At 43.4% G+C, this 18,326-nt stretch overlaps 1 protein-coding gene across 1 annotated transcript; it reads left to right on the top strand.

The window, feature by feature from the left end:
- Positions 1-4,357: 4,357 nt before the first annotated feature.
- LOC125484344 (potassium-transporting ATPase subunit beta-like) lies at positions 4,358-11,949 on the top strand. Its single transcript, XM_048602550.1, has 3 exons — positions 4,358-4,695; positions 8,472-8,600; positions 11,786-11,949. The coding sequence occupies exons 1-3, from the start codon at positions 4,584-4,586 to the stop codon at positions 11,947-11,949; spliced, it is 405 nt and encodes a 134-aa protein (XP_048458507.1). The 5' UTR covers positions 4,358-4,583.
- Positions 11,950-18,326: the final 6,377 nt, after the last annotated feature.

The raw sequence follows: 18,326 nt of genomic DNA, 5'->3' as shown, positions 1-18,326 counted from the left end.
AGACCCTTCGATCCAACATACTAGTCTGAAAACGCCCGATCTTGTCTGATCTCAGAAGCTAAGCAGACTCAGGCCTGGTTAGTACTTGTTTGGGGCAGCACGGTGGCTCAGTGGTTAGCACTGCTGCCTCACTGCGCCAGGAACCTGTGTTCGATTCCACCCTTGCGTGACTGTCTATGTGAAGTTTGCACATTCTCTCTGTGTCTGCATGGGATTCCTCTGGGTGATCCAGTTTCCTCCCAAAGTCCAAAGATGTGTAGCTAGGTGGATTGGCCATGCTAAATTGTCCATAGTGTTCAGGGATGTGTAGATTACGTGGGTTAAAGGGGAATGGGACTGGGTGGGATGCTGTCGGTGTGGACTTGTTGGGCCGAAGGACCTGTTTCCACACTGTACAGATTCTATGATTCTAGTCCATGCCAACAATATTCCCAAACTAAACTAGTCCCTCTTATAACCCAAGATATCCTCAAACTCACAGTGAAACTGACAGCTTAAGAGCAGAGTTAATTTCAGTTTAACTCATCCAGATTTCCTTCAATGTGTGATGGGAGGACTGCAAACTCATCTCAAAAACACAGCATGTTCAGAATTAAACAGTTTTGTGATGTCCACCGCAATGGTTGGATGATCGTTTTTAAAGTACAAGGTGGCCTACAGCTCTATAAAAAATATTGATGCTGGGAAGCTCCTGGCTAGAAAAAAGATGTAACCATATTAAGTATTTATCGTGTTTCCCTCTTTAAAATCATATTTTCCCAAGAAGTTGGCTGAAGATTGCTATAAATGTCTGTACAGTTAGACTCCTTTAAAAGGGAAAAAAAACACCTGCACTTGTGTAGTGCCTTTTGCAACCTTCTTGTGGTTTGAAGAGCTGGTTGTCACTGAGGTACAGACATCTCATGGTTTGTAGAGGGAAACCATATCTACTTGGAGCACAGCAGGATCCCACAAACGAGAATGAGATAGAGTTACCAGACATTTTATTTATAAATGTTTGTATTTATACATTCACCACACGTGAGCACCAATGGTTAATCAGGCATTTGTTACACATGGCTTTGAGAAGAGGTGAGAAGTTCCCTTCTTGATTCACTGGAGTCCAGGGGTAAATGGGCACCCATAATGCCCTCAAGGAGGGAATTTCAGCATTTGGGGCCGGCGACAGTGAAGGAACGGCGACATATTTCCAAGTCGGGATGGTGAGTGGCTTGGAGGGGAACTTGCAGGTGATGGTGTTCCCATGTATCTGCTACCCTTGTCCTTCTAGATGGAAGTGGGTCTTGGGTTTGGAAGGTGCTGCCTGAGGATCTTGGGTGAATTTCTGCAGTCCATCTTGTTGATTGTACACGCTGCTGCTGATCTGCACTGGCGGTAAAGAAGTGAATGTTTGTGAATGCGATGCTAATCAAGCGGGCCGCTTTGTCCTGGATGGTGTTAGGCTTCTTGAGTGTTGTTGGAGCTGCACCCATCCACACAAAAGAGGAGTATTCCATTACAAGCCAGACTTGTTCCTTGTAGGTGATGGACAGGCTCTGGGGAGGTGAATCACTCTCTGCTGAATTCATAGCCTGTGTCCTGCTCCTGTAGCCACAGTATTTGTATATGAAAGAATGAATTAGGAACAGAAACATATCAATCAGCCATTCAATAAGATCATGATTTACCTGTTTGTGTTCTGAATTTCACTTTCCACTCTGCCCCCAGTAACATCTGTTTCTCCTGCCTAACAAACATCTGCCTTAAAATATCCAATTATTCCACATTCATTGTCTTCTGGGGCAGAGTTCCAAAGTCACACAACCCTCAGAGAGAAGGTGTTTCCTCTCATCTCTGTCTTAAAGGGGCTACCCTTAATTTTAAAACAAGCCCACAAGAGGGAACATCCTTTCCAGGTCCAGCTTGTCAAGATCATTCACTGATTTTATACACTTCATGCAAATCACCCCTCATTCCTCTAAACTCTGCTGAAAACAAGCCATGCTTATCCAATCTCTCCTCATAAGACAATCCACTTATTCCAGGTATCATTCTTGGTAAACCTCCTCTGAAATGCCTGCAATGTATTTACATCCTTCCTTAAATAAGGAGACCAAATATGGCCGGTCCAGTTCAGTTTATGGTGAACGGTACCTCCCAAGGATGTTGACAGAGAGGGAGTCGGTGATTATAGCACCATTGAATGTCAAGGAGGGATGATCAATTCTCTATTGTTGGAGATGTGTATGGACCGAGCTGGCATTTGTGTGGAGTGAATGTTACTTGCCAGCTATCAATCCGTTGATCCACCCATACACTGTGTCAGTAGTGGTAAGTAATGCTCACCCAGTTATTTTTGGGGACTTATATCTGCACCAGTAAACCAGAGTTGTTAATGCCTGGAGGAATGGGTTCAAGTCCCACCATAGGAACTGGTGGAATTTAGGTTCAATTCATTAATATATCTGGAATTGAAAGCTATTCTTAGCAACAGTGACCATGAGACTATGTTATAGTCATAGAGCTGTACAGCATGGAAACAGACTCCTTGGTCCAACTCATCCATGCTGACCAGATATCCTAAATAAATCTAGTCCCATTTGCCAGCATTTGGCCCATATCCCACTAAACTCTTCCTATTCATATACCCATCCAGATGCCTTTTAAATGTTGTAATTGTATCATCCTCCACCACTCTCTCTGGCAGCTCAGTCCATACGTGCACCATTTCTGCATGGTTCCTTTTAAATCCTTCCCCTTCACCTTAAACCTACACCCTGTAGTTTTGGACTCCCCTACCCTGGGAAAAAGACCGTGGCTATTCACCCTATCCATGCCCCTCATGATTTTATAAACTTCTGTAAGGTCACCTCTCAACCTCCAAAGAAAGTAGTCCCAACCTCATCATAGAATCCCTACACTGTGGAAATAGACCCTTCAGCCCAACAAGTCCACACTGACCCTCAGAGCATCCTACCCAGACCCATCCCCCTATAACCCACCTAATCTACACATGCCTGAACACTACAGGCAATTTAGCATGGCCAATCCACCTAACCTGCACATCTTTGGACTGTGGGAAGAAACAGGGGCACCCAGAGGAAACCCACACAGATACGGGGAGAATGAGCAAACTCCACACAGACAGTCACCTGAGGGTGGAATTGAACCCAGGTCCCTAGTCCTATGAGGCAGCAGTGCTAACCACTGAGCCACCATGCTGCCTGTAAACCTATTCATCCTCTCCCTGTGGCTCAAACCCTCCAATACAGGCAACATCCTTGTAAATCTTTTCTGAACCCTTTCAAGTTTAACAACATCTTTCTTATAGCAGGGAGATGAGAATTGCAAGCAGAATTCCTAAAGTGGCCTAACCAATGTCCTGTACAGCCACAACATGACACCCGATATTGGACAACGAGTGAAAACGTTATGGGGGGAGGGAAACCGAGCAATCCTTTTATAGCAATGATGTGATGTCACCAAGTTATAGCCAGAGACATAAAGTGCAGGAGTTAAGAGCATTCCAAAGATATCAGCACTGACCAATAAAGGCAAGCGTACCAAAAGCCTTCTTCACTATCCTGTCTACCTGCGACTCCACTTTCAAGAAACTGTGAACCTTCCCACCAACATCTCCTTTTTTGGCAAAACTCCCCAGGACCCTACCATTAAGTGTATAAGTCCTGCCCTGATCTGTCTTACCAAATGCAGCACCTCACATTTATTTAAATTAAACCCCATCTGCCATTACTCGGCCCTTCGGCCCTCCTGATAAAGATTCCATTGTGTTCTCTGAGATAATCGTCACTGTTGGATTGAAGTAAAAACCCATCCGGTTCACTAACGTCCTTTCGGGAAGGAAATCTACCATCCTTATTCTGCCTGGTCCAAATGTGACTCCAGACCCTCAGCAATCCTCTCAACTCTTTCTGAAATGGCCCAGCAAGTCACTCAGTTCAAGGACAGTTAGGGATGGGGAGCAAATGATTGTGTTACCAGTGATGCCTGCATCCAACAAAAAATAAAAACAAAAATTCCTCTTGGCTAGAGTAGTAGCAACAAGAGATTTGTGTCTGAAGGCCAGTCTTTACGTAGCTGCTGCCTTGTGGTGGGGATCTGACTGGGATGGAGAGGATGGGATCTATGAGGGTGGAAATGATGTGGCTCTAGATTGTCACTTTTTGGTACAAGATAGTGTCAGCCCATAGAGCTCCTGCAATGTCCTTGGATTGTAAGTGAGCCTGTTTAAAAAAAAACAAAACAGTTTCAGGCCAGCTGATGAATTTAGTTTGCATTAGAATTGTCAAACATGATAAAGTTATCACCTCGTGTGCTACAGGATTATTATAAACTGAGCACACAGTCAGAAAGTCACTTCATAGTAGTATAGCTATTGATCCATTTACACTAATCTAAACAGTGCTGATATCTTAGGAATGTTCTGAACTGTTCTTTACGTCTCTGGCTACAGCTTGGTGGCACCACGTCATTGCTATAAAAGGATTGCTCGGTTTCCCACTACCCCCCATAACGGTTTCACTCGTTTTCCAATACACTTGACTTTACCCCGTTTGGACTGTCAAACCACAAAGATTTGAACAATGGCGACTTTCAATGAGAAGAAGACTTGCAATCAACGCATGGAAGAATTCAAACGCTTTGTCTGGAATCCTGACACAAAGGAGTTCATGGGACGGACACCCGGAAAGTGGGGTAAGTCAGACCCTCACCAGCATGAAGTGGGATTGGGCAGCATCAGGCAAAAATGAGTCGCAAATTCTTTGAGGGCAGAAGGTACAAGAGGAGGAGACAAGTCATGAGGCATTTATTCTAAACGTTGGTCGGCCAGCAGTTCGGGGGTTGAGTGGCATAGATAACGTGAATGAAAAGGGTCTTTTCCCTAGGGTGGGGGAGTTCAAAAGTAGGGGGCATATTTGCAAGGTGAGAGGAGAAAGATTTCAAAAGGACACGAGGGGCAACTTTTTTACACAGAGTGTGTGGAATGAACTTCCAGACGAAGTGATGGATGTGGGTAGAGTTACAATGTTTAAAAGACATTTGGATCAGTTCATGAATAGGAAAGGTTTGGAGGGATGTTGGCCAAGCACAGGCAGGTGAGACTAGTTTAATTTGGGATTATAGCTGGCATGGACTGGTTGGACCGAAGGGTCTGTTTCCATGCTGTATGACTCAATAATAGTGATATGTTTGTGGCCATGCAGCAATGATTCACCAGGATAATGCCGGGGAAGAGAAATATGGTTGTCAATTTGGAAATTGAGATTACACAGCTATTTTTTCGGCAGTGGGTTAGTTTGGGATTGGTACAGGGCTATGGAGAGGGAATGGGACAGTGGGGCTAATTTGGTATTGATAGAGTGCTGTAGGGAGAGAGCAGGGCAGTGGGATTAGATTGGGATTGATACAGGGCTATTGAGAGGGAGCAGGGCAGTAGGGGATTAGTTTGGAATTGATATAAGGCTACAGAGAGGGAGTGAGACAATTGAATTACTTTGGGATTGATACAAAGCTATGGAGTGGGAGTAGGAGATTGATACAGGACTTTGGGAAGGGTTTGGGATTGATACAGGGTTATGGGGAGAGAATGAGGTAGTGGGATTAGTTTGGAATTGATGCAATGGGAAGGGAGTCAAATGGAGGGATATGTTTGGGATTGATACTGAGGAATTTAGGGGAAAAAATACTGGTTTGCTCGGGTTGATTGAGGAGAGGGTGGGACAGTGAGATTGGTACTGGATTGCTGTAAAAGCATGAGTACAGACACTATGGTCTGAGTGTTGCTGGAAAGTGCAGTGGTTTTATAAATGGCTCATTAAGGACATACCAATTTATTGTTATAGCTAAATCCCCTCTCTGGCCCTGAAACACTAACTTTGGAAACCTGTGTCCCATGATTAACATTCCAAAGAGTAATTCTTTGTCTGAGAACCTTTCAGATATATTCGCCCTCCAATCCATTCTGCACAGCTAGAAATTTGACCAGAATTAATTACAAGACTTTGATGGGTAAAGGAAGGGTTGTGATTCTGAGTATCAGCACCCTAATTGTAGTTTTAATAAATGTGAAGGTAACAGACAGGTAGGCAGATACAATAAGAACAATTTATAAATATTATAAGGACTGATTATGTCACCCAATGCCCATTCAAGCATAATTCTGCTCCATTATCCTTGATGTGGAAAGTTCATTTGCTGCTAGACTTTGGGCCATTTTTGGAAGTGAACTATTCTTTACCTTGTTTTTATTCTGGTGTAATAATAGCCTGTTGCGTTTAGTCACCCAGTTTTAGTACACTGCTGGCTATAACTTTGGAGAAAGTTGACCACAAATATTTAGAAGGTATCCATTCCCCAGTTGTGACATATTTGATTCCAACGCCACCTACTGGTCGGTGAGGGGAGAGTGGGCATAGAAATCCCAGAACGACCTGTTGTCTGTGAGGGGAGAACGGGGCAGTGAGATCCCAGTACAACCTACAGAGTATCTGTGGTTCACCGGAAAATGGGCTCACTGTGAATCAGAATGAAGAATGAAGATCTTTTGTAAAACAAACCAGGAAATTAAAAGCACAGCTTGTCTTTTTTTTGAAATCCTTTTAGGAAGCTTGAAGACTAGCACTGGATAGATCATAGACAGATAATAGTGGAATCTGAAGTATCAAACATTTAAAAAGTCATTATTATTTTAAAACTCTTTGGAATGTTTATCATGGGACACAGATTTCCAAAGTTAGTGTGTCAGGGCCAGAGAGGGGTTTAGCTATAACCATAAATTGGTAAGTCCTTGAAAATCTCATTCAGCTGAATCTTTCTGGAAACAACATAGTGTGGATGCTGGAAATATAAAATAAAAACAGAAAACGTCGATTAGTTCTCAGCAAGCCAGAGAAACGAAATTAATATTTCAGATGGATGACCTCTCAGAGAAAAGTTTGAAAGATAGTAAGATTTCTTATCATTGAAAGGGGACAGTGAGCCTAGAGGGTGTTGAAGAAACAAAAGGTATGACCATAAGAGATATGAATAGCAGTATGGCTGCAGTTCAATAACAGAGAGACCAGACAGAACTGAAGAAAGGAAGCAAAAGGGGGAACAGACATTAAAAGTTTGAAATTGCTGAACTCATTGTTGAGTCTAGAAACCTGCTAAAACCCAATTGGAGGGTGAGGGGCTATACCTCAACATTGTGTATGGCTTGAGTGGAATAATATAGAAGAAGGTAGATGGGATGCTTGCCTTCATTAACCAGGGTGTAGAATACAGGAACAAGGAAGTCTTGTTACAACTATATAAAACATTGGTTAGGCCACAGATGGAACACTGTGTGCTACACTATTGGAAGGACATGATTGCGCAGGAGAAGTTGCAGGGGAGATTCACCAGAATGTTGCCTGGGGTGGAAAGTCTCAGTTATAAGGGAGAGAAAGGATAGACTGGGTTTGTTTTCCGTGGAGCAGAGAAAGTCAAGGATGGGATCTTATTGAGGGCTACAGAATTATGAGAGTGTAGTTTGTAAGAATTCTGTCCCCATGGCAGACATGTCTAAGACCAGAGGGCATAAATTTAAAGTGAGGAGGAAATGGTTTAGAGGAGTTCTGAGAAAATTGTTTTCTCCCTGAGGTTGGAATGTGTTGCCTGAGAGGGCGGTGGAGATAAGCACTCTCATAACATTTAAGAAGCATCTGAATGAGCACTTAAAGTGTCAGAAGTTGCTGGAAAAGCTCAGCAGATCTGGCAGCATCTGTAAAGGAAAAAACAGAGTTAACATTTCGGGTCCAGTGACCCTTCCTCAGAACTGCCAGTTTTCCAGCAACTTCTGTTTTTGTTCCTGATTTACAGCATCCGCAGTTCTTTCGGTTTTACTTAAAATGTCAGGGCTAGTAGGCCATGGAACAAGTGCAGGTGAATGGGGTCAATGTAATTTGGTGTTTGCAATAGACACGGTGGGCTGAAGGGCCTGTTTCTACGGCGCGAAGAACATTGAGAGATTGAGAAACTTTTTCAGCACTTGTTACAGCTTGAACAGGGTGTTCAAAGCGGAATATCTCAACACATCATCAATACTATGCTGATTGCCTCAGTGGTGAGTAACTCAGTGAACCCAGCAAAGGAGCAGGCTGTGACTGACAGCAATTTACAAATCTAACAGAGAATGTGCTGGTGGCTGAAACTGCTGTCCATTTCACACGCTCATAACATTGAATGTCCACAGTTTTGCTATGTATGTAATCACAAAAATCCCAGCCAGTACAACAGGAAGTGTTGTGTTCTATCGGATTTCACGGGAATTTCAACTGAATTTGGAGTTTGAATGAGGGCATAAGTGGGAAGGGAATAAAGGATTAAATTGATGAAAATGGACATGAAGGCTGGAGGAGGTTCACTAGAGAAGTGAGGCATGGTCAGGCTGAACGAACTGTTTCTGCGATGTATATCTTTGATGTAACATTTCACTACTCTTCCCCCAGCTCTCATCATTCTATACTACGCAGCCTTCTATGTTGTAATGTGTGGATTGTTTGCACTGGCCCTCTTTGTGCTGTTGACCACAACGGATCCCTATACACCAACCTATCAAGACCAGCTGAAATCACCAGGTAAGATCTGTAAATACATACGTGTAACAGTGTGCCTCGGTCTGATTCCGAGCTGTGTGCAACAGTCAGTCTGTCTCACTCTGCTTCTCACTGTTATGTAATAAAGCTGTATAATATTTGGAGTATAGCATGCAGTCTGGTTTCCACATGACCAGAAGGACCTGGATGCTTTGGAGAGGGTGCAGAGAAGGTTTACCAGGATGTTACCCGGTCTGGAGGGTTTTAGTTATGAGGAGAAGTTGGATAAACTCAGATTGTTTTCACTGGAAAGATAGAGGCTGAGGGGCGGCCTGATACAGGTCTACAAAATTATGAGAGGCATAGATAGGCTGGACAGTCAGAGGCTTTTTCCCCAGGGCAGAAAGGTCAACTACAAGAGGCACAGACTCAAGGTGAGAAGGGAAGTGCAGGGAAACGTTTTCACACAGAGGGTGGTGGCTGTTTGGAATGCACTGCCAGCAGAGATGGTGGAAGCAGGCACAGTAGCAACATTTGAGGCGTATCATGATAAGACATAGGGGGGGGGGGGGGTGGTGAACAGAGGGATAGGAACTGTGGATGGACAATAAGTAGAGGGTCTAAATAAGGATTAGAATTGGCGCAGCCTTGGAGAGCCAAAGGCCCTACTCCTGTGCTGTTATGGATTGTATTATTTTGAATTGTATAAAATGTTTTTGTCATTTAGTAACTTTAATTTTTTAAATAGAGGAAGACGGAATTTGGTTTCAGATCTTTGAAGGCAACTAGTTTTTTTAAGAGGTCAGAAAGGCATTTGGGGCAGTGACTGGAATACAAAAGTTCAAGAAAGCATATGATACAGTAAGTGCCTTGCAGTATACCAGGACTGTTAATTGATGGTATGTTTATACTACTGAGTTTCCTACAGGGAAAACAGACTTTGGGCCATGAGCATAGTTTTGATTTCAGTTCAGAAGAATCAATTGTTCCGCTCAGAAGGACATTTTCCTCCTAACAGTAAAATCCAGTGGTCAATTCAGGAGAACAGTGACCCTAGCAGATGGATTTTCTGTTGTAAAGTCTCCAAGCTGTGAGAGTTTAGAGAGAAGTTTTCAAGTTGGCAGCACTGAAAGGAATTTTGGCCAGGCAGAACAGAAAAATATTTCTAAAATTGTCTCAGCAGTCCAGGAGAATTGATAAGTGTCAAGTAAGTGAGAAAAGAAAGAGTTGAAATAGAGGTGACAAAAACAGAAGTTGGTGGAAAAGCTCAGCAGGTCTGGCAGCATCTGTGGTGAGAAATCTGAGTTAACATTTTGGGTCCAGTGACCCTTCCTCAGAGCTGATGGTAGCTTGGAAAATGTTGGTTTATATGCAGTAGATAGGGTTGGGGGAGGGGGTAAGGAGTAAACGAAAGGTGGGGATAGAGCTCAAAGAGAGAGAAAAGCAGTTGGACGGACAAAGGATTAGAGAACAATCTGGCTAGGAGGGTGACTAGCCATTAATCGGGACCGTTAGTGGCTAACAATAGGTAGTGCGCAATGGCAGACTATGTGATAATAAGGCCTAGGAAGTGGAGTAGGGGTCTAGGACATGGGAGAGTTCAGGCCCTAAAATTACTGAACTCGATATTGAGTCCAGAGGGCTGCAGGGTCCCTAAGCGGAAAATGAGGTGTTGTCCTTCCAGCTTGCATTCAGCTTCGCTGGAATACTGCGGCAAGCCTGAGTCAGAGATGTTGGCCAGGGAGCAGGGTGGTGTGTTTAAGTGGCAGGCAAGTGGAAGCTCAGGGTCCTTTTCTGTGAGCAGAACGTAGATGTTCTGCGAAGCTGTCACCCAGTCTACGCTTCGTTTCCCCAATGTAGAGGAGACGACATTGTGAGCAGCGGTTGTAGCAGACTAGATTGTGTGAGGTGCAGGTGAAGTGATGCTTCACCAGGAAGGTATGTTTGGGCCCTTGGATACTGGGGAGGGAGGAGGTAAATGGGCAGGTGTTACACCTTTTGGCATTTGCAGGGGAAGGTGCTGTGGGGCAGTGGGGTGGCGTTGGGAGAGAAGGAAGAGAGGACCAGGGTGTCCCGGAGGGAATGGTCCCTGCAGTACAGGCTGCTTCAGTAGCAGATGTTTTGAATTTTTTTTGCTCAACCCAGATTGAGCGTCAATGAGCAGGCTGTAACTGAGTAAGTGCCAGTTGATAGCACTGCTGATTATCCCTTCCATCACTTCAGTAAATACTAGTATTGTAGCTGCACTGGAGCCCAAGTTGTCAGCGCTATTGCCAGAATGTTGTAAGGCCCCACAGCCTTCATATTACCCAGAGACTTCAGCTATATCTCAAGATCATGTACAAAGAAGTGAGTTGGCAGAAGGCTGATGTCTTTGATACTGGCGACCACTGGAGGAAGCTGAGATGGATCAACCACTCGGCACTTCTAGCTGAAGATCGTTGCAAAAGCTTCAGCTGAATTTTGCTGATGTGCCAGGGTCTCTCCCATCACTGAGGATGGGGATATTTGTGGCGCCTCCTCCTCCTCCTCCTCCTGTGAGTTGTTTAAATGTCCATCACCATTCACGACTGGATGTGGCAGGTCTGTAGAGCACAGATCTGATTAGTTGGTTATGGGATTGCTTAGCCCTGTATATCACATTCTGTTTGTCCTATGTCATAGAGTTAGAATTAAAGTTAGAAATAGAATTGGAATTAGAATTAGAATTTGATTTTACAGGGATACAGGGATACAGGAATACAGTGAAAAGTTTACAATGTTGCCATTCACAGCACCATCTTAGGTACAAACATACCGAGGTATAAAATCTTAGGTAAAAAGTAGAAAAATAAGGAAATATAGCAGTTCAACATTAAAATCCTTTTTAGTATAAAGTAGAAGAATAAACAAGTAAAGTTAAAAGTTCAACAATGTTCACCAAGATGAGTGTTTGTCATACTCCTATAATGCACAGCGCTGTATAATATATTTTTCTTACAGGTAAAATGTTTCTCTATCTTCACTAAAAAAAAAACAAATGAAAATTACTTTAGACCAAAATAATTGAAAAAGGGCCAATGAAAATTAGCAAACGTTTTAAATCCTGTTTCCTGCTACAAAATGGACACATCGATAGATTGACGTTTTCACGTTGTAAACCTTTCTCTTTTACCGATGCTTTTTGCTCCCTTTGTGAATATTGCCTCTGTAACACTGCAGTAAATTTGAGTTGTGCCCTGTTTTAGGTGTGACAATACGACCGGAGCCGACAGGTTTGAAGATCTCCTTTAATGTCTCAAATCCAAAGTCCTGGCAGTATTATGTCAACGCTCTTCAGCATTTCCTTTCAGGTAGGAATGAATGCACAGAACTCTGTCAGTATTTCGATACAGGACCATACTGCATTTAGTATAAGCATTTAGAAATCTGGATTAATTTTGTCTTGGTTAATCTTAGGAAACTATCTGACAGGACTTCCAGTGTTTTTTGGTTTTAGATTGCACCATTCATGAGCGTACATATGGTACCAAGCCCTTACATTCAGTTTCTCTTCAGTGTGTTCTTCCTATGGACTCAATTCTAGTCATTAACACATTGGGAATCACTCATTCTTCACTGTCCTACCATAAGGGGCAGATACACAAATCGATCTCTCACTCTGTTGTTCCCTATACCAGATCCTCTTTTCCTCTGTCAAATCAACACATCATCCACTCGAGTGATCCTTTAAGGAACTTTTTCATGCCTATCCAATTCCAGCTCTGTTTGCTGACTTGTTATTTGACTGAGATTGGGAGATGTTTGCTTTGCATTGTCAAATTCAGAGTCACTGTTAAAGCCATTACGGCTCTGAAGGAGGCCCCTCATTCCATTGAGTCCTTGACTCATTTTAATTTGCTTTGTGCCATTTTCAGACCTACCTGAATAGAGTCATAGGGTTGTACAGCACAGAAGCAGACCCTTTGGTCCAACTCGTCCATGTCAACCAGACATCTTAAATTAATATAATCCCATTTGCCAGCATTTGGCCCACATCCCTCTACACCCTTCCTATTCATAAGTCCATCCAGATGCCTTTTAATTGTTGTAATTAAGCCAGCCTCCACCACTTCCTCTGGCAGCTCATTCCATACACCCACCACCCTCTGCGTTAAAATGTTGTCCCTTATATCCCTTTTAAATTTTTCCCCTTTCACCTTAAACTCAAGTGCTGGTGGACTTGACCATTGGGCCTAATCCCATTTGTGTAATTTTCTACAAACCCGGGTATAAATGTAGTTGTCGGGGGGTGGGTAGTGACCAGTGAGAGGGGGAGGAGAATTGCTTGGAGGAGACAATGTTAAAAGGTTGCGAACAATTAAAGGGAAAGGGAATGATAATGGGTGTGAGGGCAAAAATTCAGAAAGCTCCTGGAGAAACGACTGAATCCATGACCGCCACTGGTGAGAGATTGGCTGTTGGGCTGCTTCTTCATACATAAGCTTCACTGAATAGACACAGAGTGGGACGGCATGCAACTTCCATCAAACAGTGGAGTGGGTGCAGGGCTGCTCCACTCCACAAAAGCAAGCTCAAGGCTGCACCTATGGACTCTTCATCTTTGTTTGACTTGTAGCCTTTTTCTTTTCATAGAGTTATAGAGTTGTACAGTCATACAACACGGAAACAGATCCTTCAGTCCAACTCGTCCAGGTGGACCATGTTCCCAAACTAAACTAGTCTCATTTTCACACATTAAGCCCATATTCATCCAAATATCTTTCAAATGTTGCAACTATCCCTGCATCTACCACTTAATTTGAAAAATGTGAACGATATGCTAATGCAATGGTCCAGAGTAAATTGAACATTGTCCGCAGGTAAGCAATATATTTCTTCATTGATATTGGGACTGAAGAATTTGAGCTACAGGGAGAGGCTGAATAGGCTGGGGCTATTTTCCCTGGAGTGTTGGAGGATGAGGGGTGACCTTAATGAGGTTTATAAAATCATAAGCAGCGTGGATAGGTTGAATAGGCAAGGTCTTTTCCCCAGGGTGGGGGAGTCCAAAACTAGAGGGCATAAGTTTAAGGTGAGAGGGGAAAGATTTCAAAGGGACCTGAGGGGTAAACATTTTCACATGGAGGGTGGTGCAATAAATGGAATGAGCTGCCAGAGGAAGTGGTGGAGGCTGGTACGATGACAACATTTAAAAGACATCTGGATGGGTATATGAATAGGAAGGGTTTAGAGGGATATGGGCCAAATGCAGGCAAATGGAACTAGGTCAGATTGGGATATCTGGTCGACATGGCTGAGTTGGAGCAAAAGGTCTGTTTCCGCGGTGTATGACTCTATGACTCTGTGGCTTCCTCTGACAGTTCATTCCATGTACATATTATATTCAGTCTCAAGGACTTTCAGAAGACCTGTTGCAATTCTCCACTAGAATTGGTTGCGGCCTTTTGAATTTAATTTAGATAAAATCTAGTCCCTCACAACTAGGATGTTACTGGGACTGGAGAATTTGAGTTATAAGGAGAGGTTGAATACGCTGGGATTTTTTTTCACTGGAACGTAGAAGGTTGAGAGATGACCATTATAGAGGTTTATAAAGTCATGAGGAGCATAGATAAGGTGAAAAGCAAAGGTCTTTTCCCTAGAATAGGGGAGTCCAAAACCAGAGGGCATAATTTTAAGGTGAGAGGAAAATACTTAAAAGGGAACTGAGGGGCAATTTTTTCATACAGAGTGTGGTTCGCATGTGGAATGAGCTGTCAGAGGAAGTGGTAGATGCAAGTACAGTTACAACATTTAAAAGACATTTGGACAGGTACAGGAATAGGAAAGGTTTAGAGGGATATGGGCTAAGTGCAGGCAAATGGGACTAGTTTATGACTTGCTGTATGACTGTATGACACTATGACTAGGGTCTATCTGATTTACACCCTTCAAAGCAGCACAGGAGCAGGCCCTTTGGTTCACCAATGACCAGCCTCAGCTGGAGCATCCAGGTTTGAGCATGACACTTTTTCAGATGAGGGGATTGGAGAGAGCGCAGAAAATATTGACAAGAATTGCTCCAGCGATGAGGGACTTCAGTGATGAAGATAGATTGGAGAAGTTGGGACTGTTCTCCTCGGAGAAGAGAAGGTCGAGTGGAAATTTAATGGAGGAGTTCCAAATCATGAGGGGTCTGGACGGAGTGAGAAACTGTCCCTGATGATGAAAGGATTGAGAACAAGGCGACACACATTTGTAATAATTGGCAAAAGAAGCAATAGTGACATGGGGAAAATCGTTGCCATATGGCGAGTAGTTAGGGTTTGGAATGTATTGCCCGAGAGTGTCGTGGAGGAAGGTTCAGTTTGAACAGACTGTTATCTGCGAAGATGATTTGGACAGAGTTACAGGGAGAAGGCAGGAGAGTGGTGCTAAGTGAATTGCTTATTTGTAGAACCAGCACAGACATGATGGGCTGAATGACCTCATTTTGCCCTGTGCTGATTCTGTTATTCAGTTGATGCCAAGCCTTGAGCCAGACCTCGTAACCCTGCAAATTTTTCTGCTTCTGTGTTTATCCAATGCATATTTAAAAGTTACAATTGAATCCGCTTCTACCTTGCCTTCAAGTACTTCGTTAGTATGCAAAGCACACCTGAGTATTGGTCAGGGTGAACTGGGGAAATTTCCAAACATCTCGCTCCTTACACTCTAGACTGACCATTGATCTTCTTTCAAACAATGTATCAGACCGTAACCAGGACTTTCCTTCTTGTTAAAACACCCTGCGCTCCCTGTAAACCATGCTGCCCCAAATGCATTACATACTTTCTAAGCGCCTAGCACACTGTATCATCTGTTTGCCTTTATTGGTCAATGCATCAAGTTAAGGAGTTGGGAAGGTCATGTTGCAGCTGTACAGGACATTGGTTAGGCCACTTTTGGAATTCTGCATTCAATTCTAAGTCTCCCTGCTGTAGGAAAGATGTTGTGAAATTTGAGCGGATTCAGAAAAGATTTGCAAGGATGTTTCTAGGGTTGGAGGGCTTGAGCTGCAGGGAGAGGCTGAATAGGCCGGGGCTATTTTTCCTGAAATGTTGGAGGCTGAGGGGTGGCATTATAGAGGTTTATAAAATGAGGGGCATGGATAGGATGAATAGCCAAGGTCTTTTTCCTTGGGTGGGGAAGTCCAAAGCTAGAGGGCATAGGTTTAAGGTGAGAGGGGAAAGATTTAAAAGGGACCTGAGGGGTAACATTTTCACATGAAGGGTGGTGCATGTATGGAATGAGCAGCCAGAGGAAGTGGTGGAAGCTGGTACTATTACAACATTTAAAAGGCATCTGGATGGGTATATGAATAGGAAGAGTTTAGAGGGATATGGGCAAAAAGCTGGCAAACAGGACTAGATTAACTTAGGATATTTGGTTGGCATAGATGAGTTGCACCAAAGGGTCTGTTTCCATGCTGTACATCTCTGTGACACTATGACTGAAGCTCTGCTCTGAGGTATACAAAAGACTTCATTGCTTGAAGGATGGAGTTTAAAAACAGGGAGGTTTCGCTGCAGCTGTATAGGGTGCTGGCGAGGCCCTTTCTGGAGTACTGTGTACAGTTTTGGTCTCCTCACTTGAGAAAGGATGTATTGGCACTGGGGGTGGTGCCCAGGAGGCTCACTAGGTTGGTTCTTGAATTGAGAATGTTGGCTTATGAGGAGATATTGAGCAGACTTGGACTATACTCTTTGGAATTTAAAGGAATGAGGGGAAATATTATAAAAACATATAAAATTATAAGAGAATAGTTAAGAGAGAAGCAGGGAGATTGTTTCCACTGGTGAATGAAACTGGAACTATGGGGCATAGCTTCAAAATAGAGGAGAGCAGTTGAGTTGAGGAGGAACTTCTCCACCCAAAGGGTTGTGAATCTGTGGTATTCCCTGCCCAGTGAAGCAGTTGAGCCTACCTCATTGAATGTTTTTTACAGCAAAGTTAGATGGATTTTTGAACAGTAAAGGAATTAAGGATTATGGTGAGCGTTTGGGTAAGTGGAGCCAATTGCACGAAAAGATCAGCCATGATCTTATTGAATGGTGGACCCGGCTTGATGGGCCAGGTGTCCTACTCCTGCTCTTATTTCTTATGTTCTTCTGTAAGTCAGACCATTATGTATCATTCGCAAATCTTACTGTACTTTCCTTCTTCATCGTGTGTGTGTGGTGCTACCGCTCTGTTAAATGAGGCAAATTTCAAGCTACTTGAGGCAACTGGGCATCGGTGAGGTTGGACATCAGCAGCAGCAGAATTGCAGTCAACTGCAATCTGACCTCATTGGTTGACATATTCTCTACTCTACCATAACCATCAAGTAGGGGTACCAACTCTGCTTCCAACAAAGAGTGCAGGAGGACATGCCAGAGTACCACGAGGCATACCTAAAAATGGTGAAACTACAACACGAAGCTACCTAAACGCTAAACATCAGCATAACATTCGTCAGAGCTAAGTGCTACCAGAGCCCACAGGTCAGATCTAAGATCTGCAATTCTGCCACATCTGGTCATACACAGTGGTTGACAATTATATAACTAGCTCGTGGATGAGGTCCTACCACTGTCTCCATCTTCAATGATGGGGAATCCCAACATGTCAGTGCAAAAAGAGAAGTGAAACGTTTTGGAATCATCTGCGGCCAGTATGTCGCAAGTGGATGATTCATGTCAGTCTCCTCTTGAAGTCCCCAGTATCACAGATGCCAGTCTTTTGGGAATTTGATTCACCACATGTCATATCAAAAGATGGCTATGGACCCTGGATACAGCAAAGGCTGTGGACCCTGGCAACATTCCAGCAAAACTAGCTGTGTCTGGAACCAAGCTATTGTAGTACGGTTACAGTACTGGCAACTACCTGGCAGTGTGTACAGTTGACTTGTCTGCATAAAGCAGAACAAATCCAAAATGGCCACTTACCACCCCATCAGTCTACTCTTGATCTGAGAAAATTGACAGAAGATGTTGCTGACCGTATTACTAATTGAAGCTTAGCAATAGCCTGCTCACTGATGCTCAATTTGAGTTTTATAAGGGCCTCTCAGCTCTTGACCTCATTTCAGTCTGTGCATGGACAAAAAGTGCTGAATTCCAGAGATGAGATGTGAGTGACTACCCTTGAAATCCAGGCCACATTTGACCAAGTATGGCACCAAGTAGCCCTAGCAAAATTGAAGTCAATGGGAATTGGGGGTAAAAAGTACCCGATGATTAATGAGCACAAAGGTAGAAGACTGAAGTTGATAGAAACCAATCATAGTACCAGGATATGACTACAGGAAATCTTCAGGGCATTTTAATGTATCCTAATAACTAACCTGTATCCTAATTCACAACAACTCCTGTTCACCCACTTAAGTGTTTGATGAAGTGCATCTGTTCACAGTTCCTTGTACAGTGCATGATAGATTAGGAAAAATAAATAAAACAATCCGTTCAGAGAGGTTACTACACAACCCTGGAGCAGGTGGGATTTGAACCCAGGCTCAGTTACTGAAGCAATCCATAGCCTAATGTAGAAGGCCCTGGATAATATCCAAGCTTGGGCTGAGAAAGGCAAGTAATGTTCACACCTCACAAATGCCAGGCATTGACCATTTCCAATAAGAGAATCTAACCATCACCCTATAACCATAATATTGAATGGTGTTACCATCACTGAATTTCCCGCAGTCAATATCTTGGGGGGGTTACCATTGACCAGAAACTCAACAGGACTCGCCATATAACTCAGTGTTTACAAGAATAGGTCAGA

This window comes from Rhincodon typus, chromosome 11 (genome assembly GCF_021869965.1).
Source record: "Rhincodon typus isolate 14 chromosome 11, sRhiTyp1.1, whole genome shotgun sequence".
NCBI lineage: Eukaryota > Metazoa > Chordata > Chondrichthyes > Orectolobiformes > Rhincodontidae > Rhincodon > Rhincodon typus.
The sequence above is the reverse complement of the archived record's forward strand: the minus strand, read 5'-3'. Positions and strand labels throughout refer to the sequence as shown.

What these genes read in the sequence shown, in the direction of transcription:
- LOC125484344 (XM_048602550.1), top strand. Translation starts at nt 4,584, where the DNA reads ATGGCGACTTTCAATGAGAAGAAGACTTGCAATCAACGCATGGAAGAA. An exon ending in ACGGACACCCGGAAAGTGGG is followed by an intron (nt 4,696 to 8,471) that starts GTAAGTCAGACC and finishes CTCTTCCCCCAG; the next exon opens with CTCTCATCATTCTATACTAC. An exon ending in AGACCAGCTGAAATCACCAG is followed by an intron (nt 8,601 to 11,785) that starts GTAAGATCTGTA and finishes GCCCTGTTTTAG; the next exon opens with GTGTGACAATACGACCGGAG.